General features: G+C 41.1%; 1 protein-coding gene across 2 annotated transcripts in view; it reads left to right on the top strand.

Moving 5' to 3' along the window:
- Positions 1-9,686: 9,686 nt before the first annotated feature.
- The window catches only part of CRADD (CASP2 and RIPK1 domain containing adaptor with death domain), a 191,605-nt gene continuing 181,195 nt past the window's right edge, over positions 9,687-20,096 (top strand). The window contains exons 1-2 of one of the 2 annotated variants that reach the window (XM_011993162.1): positions 9,687-10,669; positions 11,411-11,714. In XM_011993162.1, the coding sequence (XP_011848552.1) occupies positions 11,417-11,714 (298 nt within the window). In that variant the 5' untranslated portion in view covers positions 9,687-10,669; positions 11,411-11,416. The remainder of the gene's footprint in view (positions 10,670-11,410; positions 11,715-20,096) is intronic. The other variant, XM_011993161.1, reaches the window with a different exon arrangement.

Below are 20,096 nucleotides of genomic sequence, written 5' to 3'. Positions count from 1 at the left end.
CTTCAACCTGGAAGGCGGAGGTTTCAGTGAGCCGAGATCATGCCATTGCACTCCAGCCTGGGCAACAGAGTGAGAATCCATCTCAAAAAAAAAAAAAGAAGAAAAAAGAAAATTAAATTTGGTAAACAATGTAATTTCATTCTGTTGGCTACCAGCCCCTCAACCACAAGTCACTTCACCTCTCTGTGCCTCACTGTTCACTTTCATAAAATTAGGTGCCATTTCTTAGTTCTTTTCCATTTCCAGAATTCTGTGATTATATTATGGCGCATATTCTATGTAATAGTTTATATTTTTTCAAAGAGATATCATATGCACCAGCTCACTTCATCCTTACAAGAGCCCAATCCTTCTGTATGTAAAAAGAAAATTTTGTTAAGTATCAACTTTGGAGGCCTGAATCTTAGAAAATGTCTAATAATCATTGTACAGGTTCAGCAGAACACTCAGAAATTTATTAATTAACTAACTGAAGAAATGCTGTTTTGGCTAATGTCTTGCTGTGCTCATAGGATATGCGTCGTGAGAAGAATGATCTTGTATAGCCAAGCTTTGATCTCGATGTGCTCTCAAAGGAAACCACACAAATGCTGCAGCTTTTCAGGGGAGAGCCATGGGGCTTTACATTGAGGCTAAGTTGCCCTGACCTTACTTTGCTAGATGAGTGTTCTAGGGAATCTGGCCAATCTGAAAGGAATATTCATATTAATATGGTAGTAAAGAGCTTGGGATTCTGGAATAAGCCTGACTTTTAGTTGAATCCTGGCTTTGCCACTTAGCTAGTTGTAATTACTTTATAAGGCTGTACAAGGATGGAATGAAATTCATTGAGCTAATATATGTAAAAAATGTCCAGTTTCTGGCATGTAATAAATGTTCAACGATTGTTAACTAAAAAATAGTAGGGTGAGAGCTGTCAAAGGAAATTGGATAATTTAAATTTAGTCTCAATAAATCTGTTACTTACATAAAAACCTGTGTTGTTCTGCATTCTGCTCATCTTTCATGTTCAAATACACATTAGGCTTATTCACTAATTGATTCATTAATTTATTAATTCAATGACTATTTATTGAGCACCTATTATGTGTCAAACTCTATTATAAACACTGGAAATGTAGCAGTAAACAAGACAGTAAGAGTCCCTACTCTTATGGACGTGCAATTGAATGGGGAGTGACAGAAAATATCCTCCTTCCCAAAAAAAAACAAACAAATAAGAAAATTAACTGGTAGTGATAAATGCTAAGAAAAACATGAAATTAGGCAATGTGATAGACTCTGGGGAGCAATTTTAGATTGGGTGTTCAGGGAAGGCCTCTTTATGGATGAAAAGATGAAGCAAAGTTCCGGAGTCCAAGCAAGATATGATGTAGAAGAGAGTAGTGGTGGTTAGGATGGAGAGAGGCGAATGGGTTAGGTGATGATGTAGAGGAAGAGCAATAGTACTTATTGATGGGTCAGACAGTCGGTGTGAGGGACAGAGAGGAATTAAGGATGAACCCTGCAGTCTTTGGCTTGAGTGGATGGTGGTACCATTTACAAAAGTGGAGCAGGCTGAGTAGAGTAAATTGGGAGTGGGAGGATCAGGAGTCTGGTTTTGGAAAGATTAAGTTTGAGATGCCTGTTGAACTCTGGTGGAGGTGTCAAGTAGAAAATTGGATACATGAGGTCAGAGCTAAACATTTGGGGGATTTTTGCCTTTACATAATATTTAATGGAGTGGGTGGGATGAGAATGGTTAGGGGAAAAAGCACACTCTCACTTCTCAACAATGGGAGTTAAAAAAGAGAAGAGGTTCCTGGTATCTATGACTCATAACAAAAACTTATAGTCATAAAATATAATCCTTGTAGACTTACCCATATGGAAATAAATTGATAGGATTTTGGCCTTTTCACATTCTTTAGCATACATGAATGGGGATCAGAAATAAGTCTGATTATAATACGCTACGCATTCTTTGATCCACATTTTTGGCTGCCTACTGCTAGGCAGGTATGTCAGAGGAAATTAATATAGCACAGTCATGTTGTTGGTCAAACATTTACTGAGCACATGCTGTGTGCATAGTACCAGATTATGTGGGTAGAGACTAAAAAATGGAAAATTAATTTTCTGTCCCAAGAAAAAACAGTCTAAATTAGTGAGGGAGTACAAGCCACTCAAAAGTTTCAAGGATAGTATGTTTCCTTTTTCTTCCACTATCTGATGTTCTTAGGCCACTAGGAGTTCTTGCACTGCTATAAAGAAATACCTGAGACTGGGTAACATATAAAGAAAAGAGGTTTAATTGGCTCATGGTTGTGCCGGCTGTTAAGGAAGCATGATGTTGGCATCTGCTTGGCTTCTGGGGAGGCCTCAGGAAACTTACAATCATTGCAGAAGGCAAAAGGGAAAGAGGCACATCTTGTGTGGCTGGAGCAGAAGCAAGCGGTGTGGGGTAGGTGCCACACACTTTTAAACAACCAAATCTCATGAGAACTCACTCACTATCATGAGAACAGCAGCATGGGGGAATTCCGCCCCCACGATCCAATCACTTCCCAACAGGCCCCACCTCCAACATTGGGTATTACAGTTTGACATGAGATTTGGGCAGGGACACAGATCTAAGCCATATCAGACAGTATGTTTCCTTCCACATATCTGATGTTCTTAGGCCACTAGGAGAAACCCGTTTGTGCTGAATGGATTTGGTGAGGTAGGCCACAGTCCATAACTCAGTCTGTCTTTTCCCCTCCCTTCCACTTTGTGAAAATGGGCGGGCTTCTCTGAGTAAAGAGAAGCATATTTCAGCCCATATTTTATTGCTAGCCAACTGGTACTCCAGGCATCCCAGCATTCATATTCCCATTATTATTCCCACATTGACATTTTTAATGGCTTGATTTTTTTGCCTGTTAAATCAAACACAATCTCCACTTTCACATTAATATCCACTATTTGGGCCGGATGTGGTGACTCACATCTGTAATCCTAGCACTTTGGGAGGCGAAGGCAGGAGGATCCCTTGAGCCCAGGAGTTCAAGATGAGACCCTGTCTCTCAGAAAAGAAAAGAAAAAAAATCCACTATTTGTTCAACATGCTATGCTTCCTGTCTAGCTAGTATGTGGATTGGATGCGTGCCCACTTATCAGCAAAAATGGGAGGGAAGGGAAACACCCTTTTCTAGGCCAATGGTTGTATTTGCCTTATTAAGATGCAGCAGAGGCCAGGTGCAGTGGCTCATGCCTGTAATCCCAGCACTTTGAGAGGACGAGTTGGGTGGATCAACTGAGGTCAGGAGTTTGAGACCAGCCTAACCAATATGATGAAACCCCTTCTCTACTAAAAATACGAAAATTATCCTGGTGTAGTGGCATGCACCTGTAATCCCAGCTACTTAGGAGGCTAGGACAGGAGAATCCCTTGAACCCGGGAGGTGGAGGTTTCAGTAAGCTGAGATCATGCCATTGCACTCCAGCCTGGGCAACAAGAGCAAAGCTCCATCTCAAAAAAAAAAAAAAAAAAAAAAAGATACAGCAGAGGCTTTTGATGGCTTATTGTCAGAAAGAACAGCCCAACATTAATTATGCAGAAACAAAAATCGTTATATTTAGCAGTCATTTAGTTTTTAAATGAACTTTATTAAATAACCTCAGATAAAAGCTTTGTTCCTTCAACTACTTGGGACATTTACTGATAAATCATCCTGGCAGACCAATGGTGATGTAATTCTGATTGGAAAGAAATTCTCAGTAGAGTCCATGGTGAAGTTCTTTCGTGGTCAAAATGGCCAAATAAAATATTCAGGGATTTTTTTGTGGGGGGAGGATATCAAAATAATTTATTTATGCTTGATGATGTCAAGTTCTGTGATCTCCAAATACTTGGCCATCTTCTGAAACAGGTTCAAACTCTTTTTGTTGTACATTGAGAAACATCTTGGCCCTCTTCCCTGGTACCAGTGCAGCCTGCTTCTATGTCAATTTTCTTGAATGAGAACGGAAGGTTAGCTATTAAATGGTTCGCCACAAAATGTTAAATCAGTCCCCTTCGTGTCTGCTGTCTGAACCGTGTGTATTTCTCTTTCATCAGTGATATGCAATGTCAGCCCAGTAGATATTCAGCAGAGATTTTAGCTATAAAATTTTGCTATTCAGAATACCGAAGTTCAGGGTTGTTACTTAGTACCTGAGAGAATCTAAGTGGCATTCATTTACTAGTTTCTTTCAGTCCCTGCATGTAGTTATATCACCAGAAAGTCACTACCTGGACTGCATTATCTTGTGCTTTATATTGGGTTACAATCAGAAATGTCATTTGAAGAACATTTTAGTATCTTATGCAAAATAACATGAGAAAATGACAGTTTATTAACTTATCTGACGTTCCTTATAGAAAGAATCATATGATAAATTCCTGCTTGAAACCAGTGCCAGAGAAATATTAGTCCTTTTAGGTGACTCAGTATATTTTCTTTCTTTGAGAGATAAGAACTCTACAATATGAATGATGTTGTCTTTTTACTGTGAGTGCCAGGAAACTAGTAACTTATTTTAACATGTCTTCATACCTTTTTGTGTCCTAATACCTTAAATTCTTGTTTTTTATTTTTTTTAATCCAGCTGTTTATTTATTTATTTATTTATTTATTTATTTATTTATTTATTTATTTATTTGAGACAGAGTTTCTCTCTGTTGCACAGGCTGGAGTGCAGTGGCGCGATCTCGGCTCGTTGCAACCTTCACCTTCCAGATTCAAGCGATTCTCCTGCCTCAGCCTCCCGGGTAGCTGGGATCACAGGCACATGCCATCACAGTGGGGTAATTTTTGTATTTTTAGTAGAGACGGGGTTTGGCTATGTTGGCCAAACTGGTCTCAAACTCCTGACCTCAAGTGATTTGCCTGCCTTGGCCTCCCAAAGTGCTGGGATTACAGGCGTAAGCCACTATGCCCGGCCATCTTTTAAACGTGTGTAGTACAGTTTTATAACTCTTGCCAAGTCTTTGGAAGAAAACTAGGAGAAAGGTCATCTCCTCAGAGAGGCTTTCTCCGAAGACTGAATTAGAATCAGCTGCCATCTCCCAGCCCCCGAACCAGTTTATCTTATCAAAGCACCTTTCCTTCATTGCACTTATAGCAACTTGTAATTATTACTTTTGTTTTGTTTCCTTGTTTAAGTTTGTTTTCTCCACTGGATTCTAAGTTCCATGAAGACTAAGACCATCTCTCTCTTTCAGTGGGTTATCCCTAGCTGACCATAGCATGTAATCAATGCTCAGCAGAAACTTGTTGCTGTCAATTATTCATAAATTATAATAGTCCTAGTATTACCAACCACTAAAGTCTTATGGTGTAACGCTTCAAATTTCTAGAATTGTTGGAGGATTAAATTAGTACATGATACTCTGCATAATAATGTATTTGGCTCTTTTAAAAGGTTTTTGTAAATAGTCTCAGGATTTTTACAACAAACAGTAATTAAGATGAAAATTAGCAAAGAATTGAATGAATCATTGGAATTCATAACTTAGTAAAATAATAATTTATTAGTGCAGATGATATTATCTACAGCATATCTTAATCAAAAGTTACACCAAAAGAGGCAACACTTGCATATTCCAAGTGGGTTTTTTTTTTTTTTTAAGGATTTACAGTTACAGGGATAGATGTCTGTACTTCTTTTGACAAATTTTTATTTTATCTCTTTTTGGGGAGGGTTGGTCTGGGGAACAGAGACCATACGAAATTCTATGCTGCATATCAAGAAAATAGCTAAGATAAAATGGGGACTAGGAATTTAGGCCCAGAAGTTTTCATTTCTCCCTGACTATGGGCAAGTCCTTTATGATGTTCGTTTTCTCCTTCTTTCTCCTCTGATCCTCCCTCTCTTGCTCCTTTCCTTCCTCAAGTTGTCACACCTTGTCTTCTTAAATCTGTAACTATTTCTCAGTCTTTCATGACCTTGACACTTTTGAAGAGTACTTGTCAGATATTTTGTAATAGCAAAAACCGCAATTACTTTTGCCCCAACCTAATAGAATGTCTCTCAGTGTGAGTTTATCTGAGGTTTTCTTACAAAAAGACTGAGGTTATGAATTTTGAAGGAGAATATCACAAAGGAGATATGCCCTTCTTGTCACATCGTATTGGAGTACATACTTCCATGACTCATTGCTGGGGATGTTTAACCTTGATCACTTGGTTAAGGCGATGTTCGCCAAGTTTCTCTACTATCAAGTTTTTCTTTTCTTTCTTTCTATATTTTATTAGTTATACATGTGTGACTTTTTTTTTTTAACCTGAGGGTTTAAGCATTGTTTTATTTAGTTTCCAAATTTATGGGATTTATGGAATCTGTCCTTTTGTCAAAATTCCTAATTTTATTGTATAATTATAGAGTACATAGTTTGTATTCTATTGATTTTCAGGAATTCATTAATGCTTCTTTGTGAACGAATTTATGATCTATTTTAATAAATGTTTCAAGCATGCTTGAAAATACTCTGTTATTCCCCATGACTTAACTTCTACATCAATGAAACAGGAAGAACCAAAACATGCAATTCCTTTGATTTATTTTTTGAAGGCTGCAAAACCAAAGACCAATCGAAAGAGAAAAATACTGCATGTGTTCTTTTTGACTCTTTCTTTTGCAAACTCATATAGGGATACCTTGACACAAGTAAACATACTAGGGGAGAGAGAAAAATGAAAATATCTGTCCTTCCTGAAGATGGATTTGTTACCACTGGGTAACAGGTGCTTAATCCTCCGTGGGGACACAATTCCAGACTACAGAGAGGCACTGGCCAGAGCGGAGGAGTAACCACCTGTGATAATGATTCTGATCTGTGTTCCATTCCTTAGAAGCCCTCTGGCCTTAGCTCATCTGCCTAAGTAAAGCTGGGTGTTTGGTGTGCTGCCACAAAGTATTGCTGTATGCTGAGGTGGGGTGGCTGATGGCAGTGGGCTAGTCGTTCAGCCTAGTTGCTTAAGACACAGCATGGATACTCATCTGTATTTGCCATGGGAAGAGGAATTTGATGGTCAAAGGCTTCATGCTGCAGATTTAAGTCAGATCTTTAATGGCCACTCTCTCAGGTTGTTTACCATAGGACGCCATGCCCCTCGGCTGCGGCCCTGACACTCTCCTGCTGTCTCTTGCTGCTTCTCTTCTGTGAAACCTCATGGATCCTACTGTTGGCTCCCCACCTCCTCCTGGGTATCATCATCAAGGCTCACCTTCTAGCTCCTAGGAGATCTCAAGTCTTTCCAAATATGATGAATCATCAAGAAATATGGAACTTTATATGGGCGTTTATTGCGCTATTTGTTTCAACTTTCCTATATGTTTGAAATTTATCAAAGTTTACAGTTAGAAAAAATCCACTTGCTTTTCCTCTCTAAAAAAGTTAGCATGGGTTAACTATCCCTTACCCAAAATGCTTGGGACCAGAAGTGTTTTGGATTTTGGATTTTTTTGGATTTTGGAATATTTGCACATACATAATGACGTAACTTGGGGACGGGACCCAAGTTTAAGCACAAAACTTAAGTTTCATATATACTTGATACACATAGCCTGAAAGTAATTTTATACAATATTTTAAATAATTTTGGATATGAAACAAAGGTTTGTGTTTTGACTGACCCATCACGTAAGGTCAGGTGTAGAATTTTCCACTTGTAGCATCATGTTGACACTCAAAAAGTTTCAGGTTTTGGAGCATTTCTTTCTTTCTTTTTTTTTTCTGAGACAGGGTCTCTGTCTGTTGCCCAGGCCGGAGTGCAGTGGCACAATCTTGTTTCACTGCAACTTCCACCTCCCGGGTTCAATTGATTCTCCACCTCAGCCTCCTGAGAAACTGGGACTACAGACGTGCACAACCATGCCTGGCTAATTTTTAGTATTTTTTGTAGAGATGGGATCTCACTATGTTGCCCAGGTTGGCCCTGAACTCCTGGGCTCAAATGATCTGCCTGCCTTGGCTTCCCAAAATGCTGAGATTACAGGTGTGAGCCACCACTCCCAGCCAGGTTTTGGAGCATTCTGGATTTCAAATTTTTGGATTAGGGATATTCAACCTATAAACCTCAACGCTTGGCAGTGTTGCAAGTGGTCTGCACTTTATCTGGATGAAGACAAAGAATGGTGCTAACACTTGTCTATGTACAGATGGGAAATCTTGCTGAGGAAAGGACAATGATTCTCGAGAAAAAGGGGAAAAGGGAGAGAGATAGGAGGTGGCAACAGGATGATTTGCAAGTAATATTTGGCTATCATTAGAACAATAAACTCTTCACTATACAGGGTTGTATGGTGTATTGGAAAGAGCATGAAATCAGAGAAACTTCATTAGAATTCAAGTTTTGCTCTATATTAGCTGTGAGATTTTGGCTAAGACAATTGACCATTCTGATTCCATAGTCTTTATACATGCAAAATGCTAATACAGTTATAACAATGGAGATACATTGTGAGAAAAGCGTCATTGTGCAAACAAAATAGGGTGTACTTAAGCAAACCTAGATGGTATAGCCTACTACTTAGGCCATATAGCATAGCCTATTGCTCTGACCACTATCATATATGCGTCTGTCATTGACCCAAATATTGTTATGCAATGCATGACTGTAATAATAATACTTGCCACATAGGTAAAAATACTGTCATTAATGGTGTAGTAAAATGGTAACTGGCATAGTAACACTGTAAAGTGGATACAATTTTTAGAAGGTTTTGAGGAGAGAGTTTCAGAACTGTTCTCCATTGATTTGCTTACAAAGATATTTTCATTTCCCACCAAAGGTTTTGGCTATGAAAACCTTTGCAGAAACAATATTTCAGGAGTTTTTCCCCCTGTATTGTCAACTAATTTTTAGTAAGCATGAGACTTTCTGTATGTATCATCCAATTGATTTAAAAATGAATCAATGAATGTATTTATTGATCGACTGCCTCACTTCACAAAGGAATGTGAGGAAGGACACCCAACTTGGCATTTCTGTGTTTCTATTTGGGTCATGCATTTTTTCTTGCTTTCCAAATTGAAAATGTGGTGGATGCAGTAGATAGGCCTTTAGTATCAGCCCTTCCCTCGTTTACTATACCTTTTTGTGTTTCTCAAGCTGGAAAGCTATAAACTACATGCTCTAGACATCCTTGCTGCTAATATTCTGCATCTGAAATTGATCTCACCAATTGCAGGCAGCAGAGCAATATTTGCAGGTGCTGTTTTCATGCTGCTGGCAAATGCAGCCGTGGAGACCACGGTTTTTTGCAGCAGTGTTCCAGTGTCCTGTTAATTGTTCTGTCGGTGTTGAGAGGTTGGGGACGAGGCATGGCAACTTCCTGATGCCATCTTCCTGATTGTGGGCAGGAGCCAGTATGGCAATCTTATCTTTGTAGTCATTCATGGATGTTCAGCCCTTCTCCAGTCTTTCCAATCATTTCAAATGTCCCGAATTCCCCCTGACAAAACCCTTTTTGACTAGGAGTAGCTAGCTGAGTGCTGCAATGAAATCCTGACTGACAGATTTGTAAACTTTTTGCGGACAGGAACCCTTGATATAAATAAATACCTTGCATTTTAATGGAGGGAAGCAGAGGGATAAACAAATGAATAAGTAAAAAGTTTTAATAAGATGGTGATACGTAAAAAATAAAGCTGGTTAAGGGAATGGGGAGTGCAGGAGATGAGCGCAGCTGTGTTGCCGTTTTAATCAGGTCAGAGAAGGCGTCTCTACCAGGGTGACTTTTGACCTGCCTCTGTTATGTCAATTGTGTGTAAGGCCCTGGTGTAGTTACTGTGTTAAAATGCAATGATTCAATTACTCCATTACTTAGATACCCTCTAAGTGACGCTACTGTTGTCCACCTCCCCGTGATTGAATTGTTTACCCACAGTAAACATGGCGGGAAGAGCTTCGATCCGACCCTTGAACACTCAATAAAAATGGCGACAGCACTTCCTGTGCTTGCCCTCAACAAAGATGGTGTCAACACTTCCTGTTTAGGGTTTTCGCCTTTAACAAAGATGGTGCTTATGGGGCAGGTTCCCTAACAGTCAGGATTCCGGTTGCAGTTTTTCTCCCCCGCCCCAAAGATACGTGGTTGCAGACGTAAGTAACAGGAATCCATTTTTTCTTGAAAGTCCTGCATTGTAGCGTCTGCGACCTGGGCCCTGCGGGGGCTTCCCCGCCCCACTAACTTGGTCTGCATTTCCGATCCGGGCCAAGGCTGGGTGGCTGCGGTAGTGCCGGAGGCCCGCTCTCCCCTTGGTCCGCTCTTAAGTTCATTCCCAGCACTCCCTCTTTAGCGGGTCAAATTGCGGGAGAAACCGCCCGTAGTCTTCCTGTTTGATACAAGGATTTCAGCGGCCGAGGCAGAGATTTTTTAAAAAGTTCCCAATGGGCGCTCACAGCCAAATGTGAACACCTCCCCCTCCTCACCTGTCAGCTCCTAAACTTTGCAGGGTTGCGAGGGGGAATGTGGGATCGGGTGTCGCCCAGCCGTGGTCGTACTGCCCGGGTGTATCTGAAGCCGCATCTGTCATCCCTACCTGCCTTCCCGGTCACTTGACCTTCACTGCCTTACACACAACCAAGCCACAGCACACGGGTGCAGGGGTGGTGGAAGTGCACCTTCAAATTGTGCCTGGCTACTGACCGGCGCTGGGGTGTTTTAAAGAAAAAAAATCCCATAAAATGTCCCATGCATGTGTGGCCACGACAGTGTTGTGCTGGAGATTCGGAATTCTTAGTGGGAAGGAATGGAGTCTGTGACTATATATTGTGTAAGGTTTATTGTAGATTGGGCACAAACAACAATTTTCTTAAAGGTGATGGTGTAGAGGTCTTTTAGCGAAAAGAGCCTTAAACTCTGTTCCTGCTGATTTCTGCCCTGCACTCCTGTTACTAATCAGGTTTTGCAAATACTTGTGATCAAAAAAGGGACACCTGCGCCCACTTTGGCAGTTTCTGCCGTGGTGGTGGTGGTGGTGGTGGTGCAGGTCTGATGAGGGCAATGTTAAAATAAAACCACGATTTCTTCTCCAGCATATTAAAATTAATGCTGCTCTGTAATCTTCAGATAAAAATTGCTTTTTCGGAAGGGTCTCTGACCCACTTTTTTTTTTTCTTTTTCCAAATTTCTTTATTGAACGAGGAATTGAGCTGGGACCCCACTGTGTGAAAAGCAGGAACAGAAAAGATGATTCATCTTCGTTGTTGTTCATTATGTTAGGAAACATTCAAAGTTAACTTGGCTTGGCTTAACTCGTGAATTAAATACCATGACCTGGCACTCTGCCACGGTTTGAAGATATGCCTGACCTGAAGGAACTTACATTGCAGTGACACTGTCTTTCGGGCCACATCAGCATGTCTGTAATTTGAGCTGTGATTTCGGCTCTTTCCAGGGAGAAATGGAGGCCAGAGACAAGCAAGTACTCCGCTCACTTCGCCTGGAGCTGGGTGCAGAGGTATTGGTGGAGGGACTGGTTCTTCAGTACCTCTACCAGGAAGGAGTCTTGACGGAAAACCATGTTCAAGAAATCAATGCTCAAACCACAGGCCTCCGGAAAACAATGCTCCTGCTGGATATCCTACCTTCCAGGGGCCCTAAAGCATTCGATACATTCCTAGATTCCCTACAGGAGTTTCCCTGGGTCAGGGAGAAGCTGAAGAAGGCAAGGAAAGAGGCCATGACCGACCTGCCTGCAGGTAGGCCTCAGAAAGATCACTTCAAACCAGCTCCAAAATGTTGTAATTATGCCCTTTGCTTTTTGGTTTGTTTATTTGTTTGTTTTTGAAACAGAGTCTCGCTCTGTCACCCAGGCTGGAGTGCAATGGCGTGATCTCGGCTCACTGCAACCCCTGCTTCCTGGGTTCAAGCAATTCACTTGCCTTCGCCTCCCGAGTTGCTGGGAATACAGACTTGCGCCACCACGCCCTGCTAATTTTTGTATTTTTAGTAGAGATGAGGTTTCACCATGTTGGCCAGGCTGGTCTCGAACTCCTTACCTCAGGTGATCCACCCACCTCAGCCTCCCAAAGTGCTGGGATTACAGGCGCGAGCCACCACACCTAGCCAGAACTCTGCCCTTTGGATTTGAAGTTGGGATGTAAGGCAGAACAAGGGTCAACGGTTGATGAAAGTGGGTAAGGAGTTGGGACTGAAGGGACATGACATTAGAGGCATAGGATCAGGAGGTGGCATTAGGAAGTGCAGGGAAGGAAGAATGAACCGTGACTGGGAGGTGAGGGAGGGAGCTCAGAGAATGCATTTAGAAATGCTTCCAGGGAAACCTGGCATGTCACTTGGGAAGCATGTTCTCATCAGAGAGTCAGGTCATATCTCAGCCGTTGGCATCAGGAACCATTTGGAAAGTGCAGATGGGAAAGCAGGCATTCGGCCTACTGACAAGTGATTTGTGAGGTGCCAGAGCTACCAGCTGGAAAAGGTCAGATTCATGGAGGAGGAGACAGCCTCTAGGAAGGAAAGCCCTGTACCTGTCCCCTGGGCTGTCCCATGTGGCCAAAGGGGATTATTTTGAAGGCTGTCTTAGTTTGTTTTTAAAGGTTATTCGTTTAAAGTGTCCTTTTCAGTTTAGCTTTTGTTCAGACACCGGAGTATTTAATTTTGCAAAGAGCAATAGTTTGGGGAGGGTCTCAGTTTAATTTGAAGGAGAATTGGAAGCTGGAGAAGAGAGAAACAGTTCTGGTTCTGTTAGCCTGGCTTGTAGCAGGAAGAAGATGTGATATGGAAACACTTGCTTCTTCTTAACTTCCCTTGACTCTGTTTTACAAAGATGGAGGGGCAGAGAACTGAACTGGGAAAAATTAAAAATTGAAAAAAAAAGTAATTGAAAGTTGACTTGCAAATTTTTAACAAAGTTAGAGAATCAAGGTTCTCTGGGGTTTGTGATAACAGTGATAGAACTATTCTGGTTTAGTGGGCCCCAGGCTTCATGTTGCTATTTTTTAAATACTGATTTAAAAAAAATGAATACTGATAATAAGACCACTTTTACTATTTTTGCTCCATGGACCTCATATTTTGACATATGTCTGAATACCTGATCAGCATGAGATAGCCAGCTAACTTTAGGAAGACCTGGTAAGATCCCAGTGGAAAAAGCAAAAGTATTTTCATTCCTAGCCTGGGCTCATTACAGGTAAATATATCTTTAGGCTTTTTGAAATATTAGAAATAGCTGGCATTTGAGGACCACTGGAATTCACTGCTTGAATTATCCTTACAAAATTAAATACTCCACATGTCTGAACAAAATGTGTCTAAGATGTTTTTATGACTTTGTTGAAAGCAGAATAGATAACATAGAGTTGGAGAAATGTTAAAAATTATTGGTGCTTTCCTGATATTTGACTTAAGAGGTTTCTGCTGGCATCATATAGTTGGAAACAACAAAACAGGTGAACTGAAAGCCTTTCACTATCCAAATACTGAATTTAATTTTATGGTCATTTTGGGTGATACAAATCATGCTGTTGTATGTCATTCATCGAGGCATAATACCATTTTTTTTTTTGAAATGGAGTTTCACTCTTGTTGCCCAGGCTGCAGTGCAACGGTGCAATCTCGGCTGACTGCAATCTCCTCCTCCTGGGTTTAAGCAATTCTTCTGCCTCAGCGTCCCGAGTAGCTGGGATTACAGGCATGCGCCACCACGCCTGGCTAATTTTGTATTTTTAGTAGAGATGGGGTTTCTCCGTGTTGGTCTGGCTGGTCTCAAACTCCCGACCTCAGGTGATCTGCCTACCTCGGCCTCCCAAAGTGCTGGGATTACAGGTGTGAACCACCATGCTCGGCCATAACCCCATTTTTATTTATTTGGATTCATTCAGAGAGTTAGAAAGAATTAATGCTTTTTTTAACAAAATGATGAAAGTTACAGAGAAGCTAAGGAAAAATAGGTTTTTAAAAAAGCAACAGAATGAAGCAGTACATGATGGGAAAAACTTGAGCATATCTGTGTAGAAGTTTAGAAAAATAAGGTTTTTCTCAAGATTTGTTAATTCTGTAGAAGGTTGGCTCTGAAACAAATTTGTACAGTCATAATTGTTTTACTTTTTATTGAGTAACACTGTGAGGATTTGATTTCTACATGTCTTTCATTATCTTCCACAGTGACAAGCATATAAACTCTTTTAAAAAAGACTTGTATTTATTAAATATTGACTATTTTAAATAATATTACAAAATATAAGTAAGATATGGAGAATAATGGTACAGCAAACACCCATCTCCCCATCACTCAGTTTAAGAAAAATAATATTACGATTGCCTTTAAGAACCCTGGGCACTCCTTCCCAATCTTGTCTCATTCCCAACCCCCACTCAGTGAAAAGCCCTGAATTGGGGGTTTATCATTCATTCACTTCTTCACTGTATAGTTTTCTATCTCCTAAAAATCACTTTTAAAATCTTCATATGTGTTTGAAAATCCTGTATACCATAAGTTCTAGAGGGGTGTGTGTGTGTGTGTGTGTATGTATATATATATGTAAAGATATATGTAAAGTAAAGGGTGGAAGCAATGGAAGAAATGATGCATTGAAACTTGATAGTTAACACCTTCTCTTGTTTCAGACCTTAAAATATTTTTTAAATGTTTAAAGGAATTTAATTGGTGGCAATATTTTAATTCTAAAATTAAATCGGGATTTACTGAATTGGAAACCTAGGTTTTGTTCTTTTGTAAATCCTGGGAAGAGTATCGGAGTTGAAATTCCTTCAATTTAACGTTCCTATAAAAAAGAAATCCAGAGCCTACTGCCTAAGACCCCGGTGCTTCTCCAGTGTTGTAATAGAGGAATTTTAATAAGATTTAAAATAGTCCACTTAAATTTTTGTAAAGATATCTTTGAGTTTTGAGGAACTAGACTACAGGAGACTGTGTGTACTTATTAACCTCTTAATGTATGTACACATTAAACTCTTACCTTTTCCTCATTTTGATCATACTTATTAATTAATTTGTAAGGATTCAGTCGTCTTCTCTTGTGAGGCCTTGAGAACAAATGGGAAGGAATAGCCTTCTTTTTAGCCAAGAGGTTGGTCCTTCTCTAAGAATGAACTGATTTTATCTTATTAAAGTTTTCTTGTATTGGTCTTCCCAGAGATGCTTGGTTTCTCCTTTATTGGTTTGTTGTTTTAATTTTTGTTGTTTCACTTGTAAATTTTGAGCTGTCTGAGAGGCTTTATTTTGGCGATTGATCCTGGTTAGTTGCTTTTTACTTACGTGCTGGATGTAATTTTTTTAGAGTATTGAAATGTATTGTGTTCTTCTCTACTCTTCTGAACCCCACCCCCATCAAATCTCAAAGCATACAAAAACACCCTAAACCTTTTGATTCTCTCAGAATCTGCCTAGGTGACTGGTCTCCCAATCTCTGTTAGGAAAAAAAAAAAGGTCTAAGTTGTGAAAGTTGTTAATGGATCATTGGTTTTGTGTTTTTCTCACCCTGTGACGACTCTTACCTTTTAAAAGAGGAATTCTGGTGATCAAATGACTTAATCCACCTTGGCACCATGGAAAGAACACTTCATGGTTTGTCTCTCTGGCTAAGGTCACATACTAGACATTAGATCAGTTGGAAATCCTCTGTGGGCTCCTGTCGGGTCATTTAGGAGATAGAGACAGTGCTGTCTCTGGGTGAAGGCAGCCTGTGCCTGCCTGCCTGGCTTCTCACTGCTCATGGGGCCTGTCCACGCTGACAACTCCCTCCAGTGCCTGAGCTCATCTGGATCTGGAAAGGAGGTTGATGGCAGCCCAGCCTCCCTGTCTGGTGGGACTCAGCGTAAATCATGGTGGGAGTGACTCCTGGGCCACAGGACCCCCTGTTCCACTGTGTTGGCCCTGGCTGTGGGTCTGGGTGTCTGCCGTGATTCTCTGCCTTTTACCCCAGTCTTCCTTTAAGCTTGGAAGTGTTTTTGTTTTTCTCTCCTCCGTTGGTTTGATTCCTGCTTTATATCTTCTTAGCCACGCGACAGCGAAGAACAGAGCTCTGGGAACACAGCTCAGTGTCTCCAGCATCAGCATTGAATGTCTCAACTCTTGAGCCTGTTGGAATGGCTGTCCCTAAGCTGACACTTGCTTCAATCTTCTGGACTTGACCTTGTCCTCCCCATAGACTCTGTGCACTGGACTCCCTGGTGGCTCGTACAGCAGCGGTGCGCAGAACTGGCTAGTCCGTTTCCCCTCTACCTGTGGGCTCCAGGGCTCTGCCTGCCCCTTGTGGCGCCAGCCTTGACTGACCACGCAGAACCACACCTGCCGCCCTCCTGAGATACACTCTAGCTCTGAGTTGCATCCTTGGATGCAGCTGAAGTCACTGAGCTCTTAATGGCAGACATTTTAGATATTGTGATGGGTTTATGAGAGAGGTTTCTAGCTTGGGATTCTATTCATAGTTTCCTCCAATCATACCATATAATTGACCTTGCTCTGCATGGAAGTTCAGTGTTGATCTCAGTGTATCTAGCTTGCGGTCTATCCATGTGCTTCCACTGTGGCTGAGTAGTGTTCGCCTAGTGGCTCCTGTGTGCTACAGCGAGAACAGTGGATCAGCATCCATATCTAGACCCTTCCCTCTGGGAAGCAGAGAGTCTGCAGAGAGCCCAGATTTCTGTGTATACCCAGCCCGATGTTCATATACTTCCTGAGGACCTACCGCATGCGGGTGCTGGGTATATAAAGACAAATGGAGGATCTCCAGATCAGCTGAGCGCATTCATGCGTTCATCCAGCAAATATTTGCTGAGTATCGACCATGTGCTAGATCAGAGGATCCCAACCTTTTTGGCACCAGGGACTGGTTTTGTGGAAGACAATTTTCAACCAGTGGGGGAATTGGGGGGAATGATGGTTTTGGGATGAAACTGTTCCCTTAGATTATTACCAGGCGTTAGATTCTCATAAGGAGCCTGCGACCTAGATCCCTGGCATGCGCAGTTCACAACAGGTTCACGCTCCTATGAGAGTCTAATGCCGCTGCTGATCCGACAGGAGGCGGAGTTCAGGTAGTAATCCTCGCTTGCCCGCCACTTCCTGCTGTGCAGCCCGGTTCCTAATAGGCCACGGACCGGTATGGGGGTTGGGGACCCCTGTGCAAGACAGTAGGTGCTGGAGATATAACAGTAAGCAAAACAAAGCCCTTGTTTTCATGGAGTTCACTGTATTCTAGTAGCGGGAGGGGATAAGGGCAGGGACAGATAATCAGCAAATGAATAAATAACATTTGGTGGTGAAGAGCGCTATGAAGAGAAGCAGTGTGTGTGGTGGTGGGGGTGGTCAGGAAAAGCCTCTGATGAGGGGACACTGAGCAGAGAACTGAGTTTGGCCGCAGAGTTGATACAGGGAGGAGAGCTTTCAGATAGAGGGGACCACAAATACACAGGAAGTCGAGTGGGAGCCACAGGTGACAATGTGGCTAATAAGACACCTTCCTTCCTGGGATGAATCACATTCCACATCAGCAGAGGCTCAGTGGCTACCGTTTGCTGCGCTTCTCAACATGTGAGATGTGTGTGCAGCTGTGATCTTGGGTGACTCCTAGCATGACTTTAGTTGATATGTGGATGTGGGATTAAGTAATCTTGAATTACATGATGAGAAAGTTATTTCCTTTCTATTTCTGTTTCAGTTCATGTAAGAATGATAAGAAGTCCTCATGCTTAAAGCCTCTGTGGGCAACAGTATTTGGCTAGAATCTAGTTGTATTGCTTTTTTTGTGTGTGTCAACTTAATGGCTTCCTTCCATTTATAGCAAGCAAAACTTTTCTATTTATGAAGTTACTTTTAAAAATACATGTATTTTTAGAGAGTAGAATTGTGGTTATTAGAGACTGGGAAGGGTATGAGGGAGGCAAGCATAGGGGAGGTTGGTTAATGGATACAAAATTACAGCTAGATAGGTGGAATAAGTTCTAGTGTCCTAGCATGGTAGGGTGAATATGGTTAACAGGAATTTATTATATGTTTTCAAAATGCTAGAAAAAAGGATTTTGAATATTCCCAACACAAAAAAAGAATAAATGTTTGAGGTGATGGATGTACTAATTGCCCTTATATGATCATTACACATTGTATGCATGTATTGAAATATCACCCTGTATCCCATAAATATGTACAAGTATTATGTATCAACCGAAAATAAAAAGAAAAAAGTTACATAGGAGTATTGAATAGGAAATAAGATTGAAAGTATACCAAATTATTTAGGAAAAAAACATTACTTATATTTAAGTAGAAATACGTCAACATAAAGGAGACTATAAGAAAATAGGCTGGGCACAGTGGCTCACGCCTGTAATCCCAGCACTTTGGGAGGCTGAGGAGGGCAGATCACCTGAGGTCAGGAGTTTGAGACCAGCCTGGCCAACATGGTAAAACTCCCATCTCTACTTAAAATACAAAAATTCGCCAGGTGTGGTGGCAGGTGCCTGTAATCCTAGCTACTAGGGAGGCTGAGGCAGGAGAATCACTTGAATCCAGGAGGCGGAGATTGTAGTGAGCTGAGATTGCGCCATTGCATTCCAGCCTGGGGTACAAGAGTGATTTGTCTCAAAAAAAAAAAAAAAAAAGGAAATAATGGCTGGGCATGGTGGCTCATGCATGTAATCCCTGCACTTTGGGAGGCTGAGGCGAGTGAATCACTTGAGGTCAGGAGTTAGAAACCAGCCTGGCCGACATGACGAAACCCCGTCTCTACTAAAAATACAAAAATTAGCTGGGCATGGTGGCACGTGCCTATAATCCCAGCTACTAGGGAGGCTAAGGCAGGAGAATCACCTGAACCTGGGAGGCAGAGGTTGCAGTGAACAGAGACTGTGGCACTGAACTCCGGCCTGGACAACAGAGTGAGACTCAATCTCAAAAAACAAACAAAAAGAAAAAGAAAATGTTGTGAGGATGTGACCAAAAGTTGCTTTTTATCATATTTTTTTTAATTTGAAAAGAAAAGACAGGCATTTGGGGGAGGAGCCTCTCACCTGGCTGGCATAGAGCAGGAAGGCTCCAGTTCTAGTATGGATAGAAGATAGAGCTGTATTCATGATGCTTCACAGTTTTGCTCTTTCAATTTATGCACAGTAACAGGAACTGGTTAAATTAACTAGAATTTCAAAATTCATAAGTTCTCTAAATTTTAAACACATTTACTTGCTAGTGAAACAGAGTCAGCAAGATGGAGCCATATGCTGGTATTATGAATTTTAGAACTGGGTGGGACTCACAGATCATCTAATTTTTCTCTGAGAAAACAGAGGCCTAGGGAGATTAAGTCAACTTGCCCATGATCACACAGCTAGTTAATGTAATTTATTACTGGGACTAGAATCCAGGCCTTGCAACTCTTGATTTAGAACTTTTTCTGCTGCGCAATCTTGGCTTCCCACTGAGTTTGAAATGGAATTGTATTATGCTTCAGTGTTAATAATTGAAAGAGCCTTTGAAAAAATTGTACTAAGGCATTTTTTTTTTCATTTTAAGAGGATAATTTCCAAGGGCCTTTAGAGGTATGCTGGAATGAGATTTTACTAAAATATTTTATTTTTATGAATGCTAATTTTAGTCATTTAAAAGGAAATGATGATCGTTCAGTACTGCATTCTATCAGAAGATTTTTTTCTCCCTACCTCTGCAAGGCTGACATAAAGGAAAAGCGGAAGACTTTTATCGAGTATTTATGGGACTGATGAAATAATGCATCTGTTGGCAGCTAATTCCAGGTCTTTCTAGGAATAGCAAACATGTGACAGGTCTTGCCCCAGCAAAGATGCCTCCATTTCACTTTAAAACATGGATTTGGTATTCTTTTCACTTAGAAATTCTGACTATCTCTTTTTTTCTCCCTTCTGTGGACATAGAGATCATTCGGCTGCATGAGACATTGTATTGACCATCAGGGTTGATTTAACTCAGTGTTTCTCAACTGTGGCTATGCTTTGGAATCACCTGGGCAGCTTTTACAAAACTGCTGATGCCCGGGCTCTACTCCAGGTGAATCCCTTAAACAATCTCTGGAGGGTGGGGTCTAGGCAATGATGTTAAAGGCACACACGGGCATGCCCGTGAGTAA

The sequence above is a fragment of the Mandrillus leucophaeus genome, unplaced genomic scaffold (genome assembly GCF_000951045.1).
Source record: "Mandrillus leucophaeus isolate KB7577 unplaced genomic scaffold, Mleu.le_1.0 Scaffold427, whole genome shotgun sequence".
Taxonomy (NCBI): Eukaryota; Metazoa; Chordata; class Mammalia; order Primates; family Cercopithecidae; genus Mandrillus; species Mandrillus leucophaeus.
The sequence above is the reverse complement of the archived record's forward strand: the minus strand, read 5'-3'. Positions and strand labels throughout refer to the sequence as shown.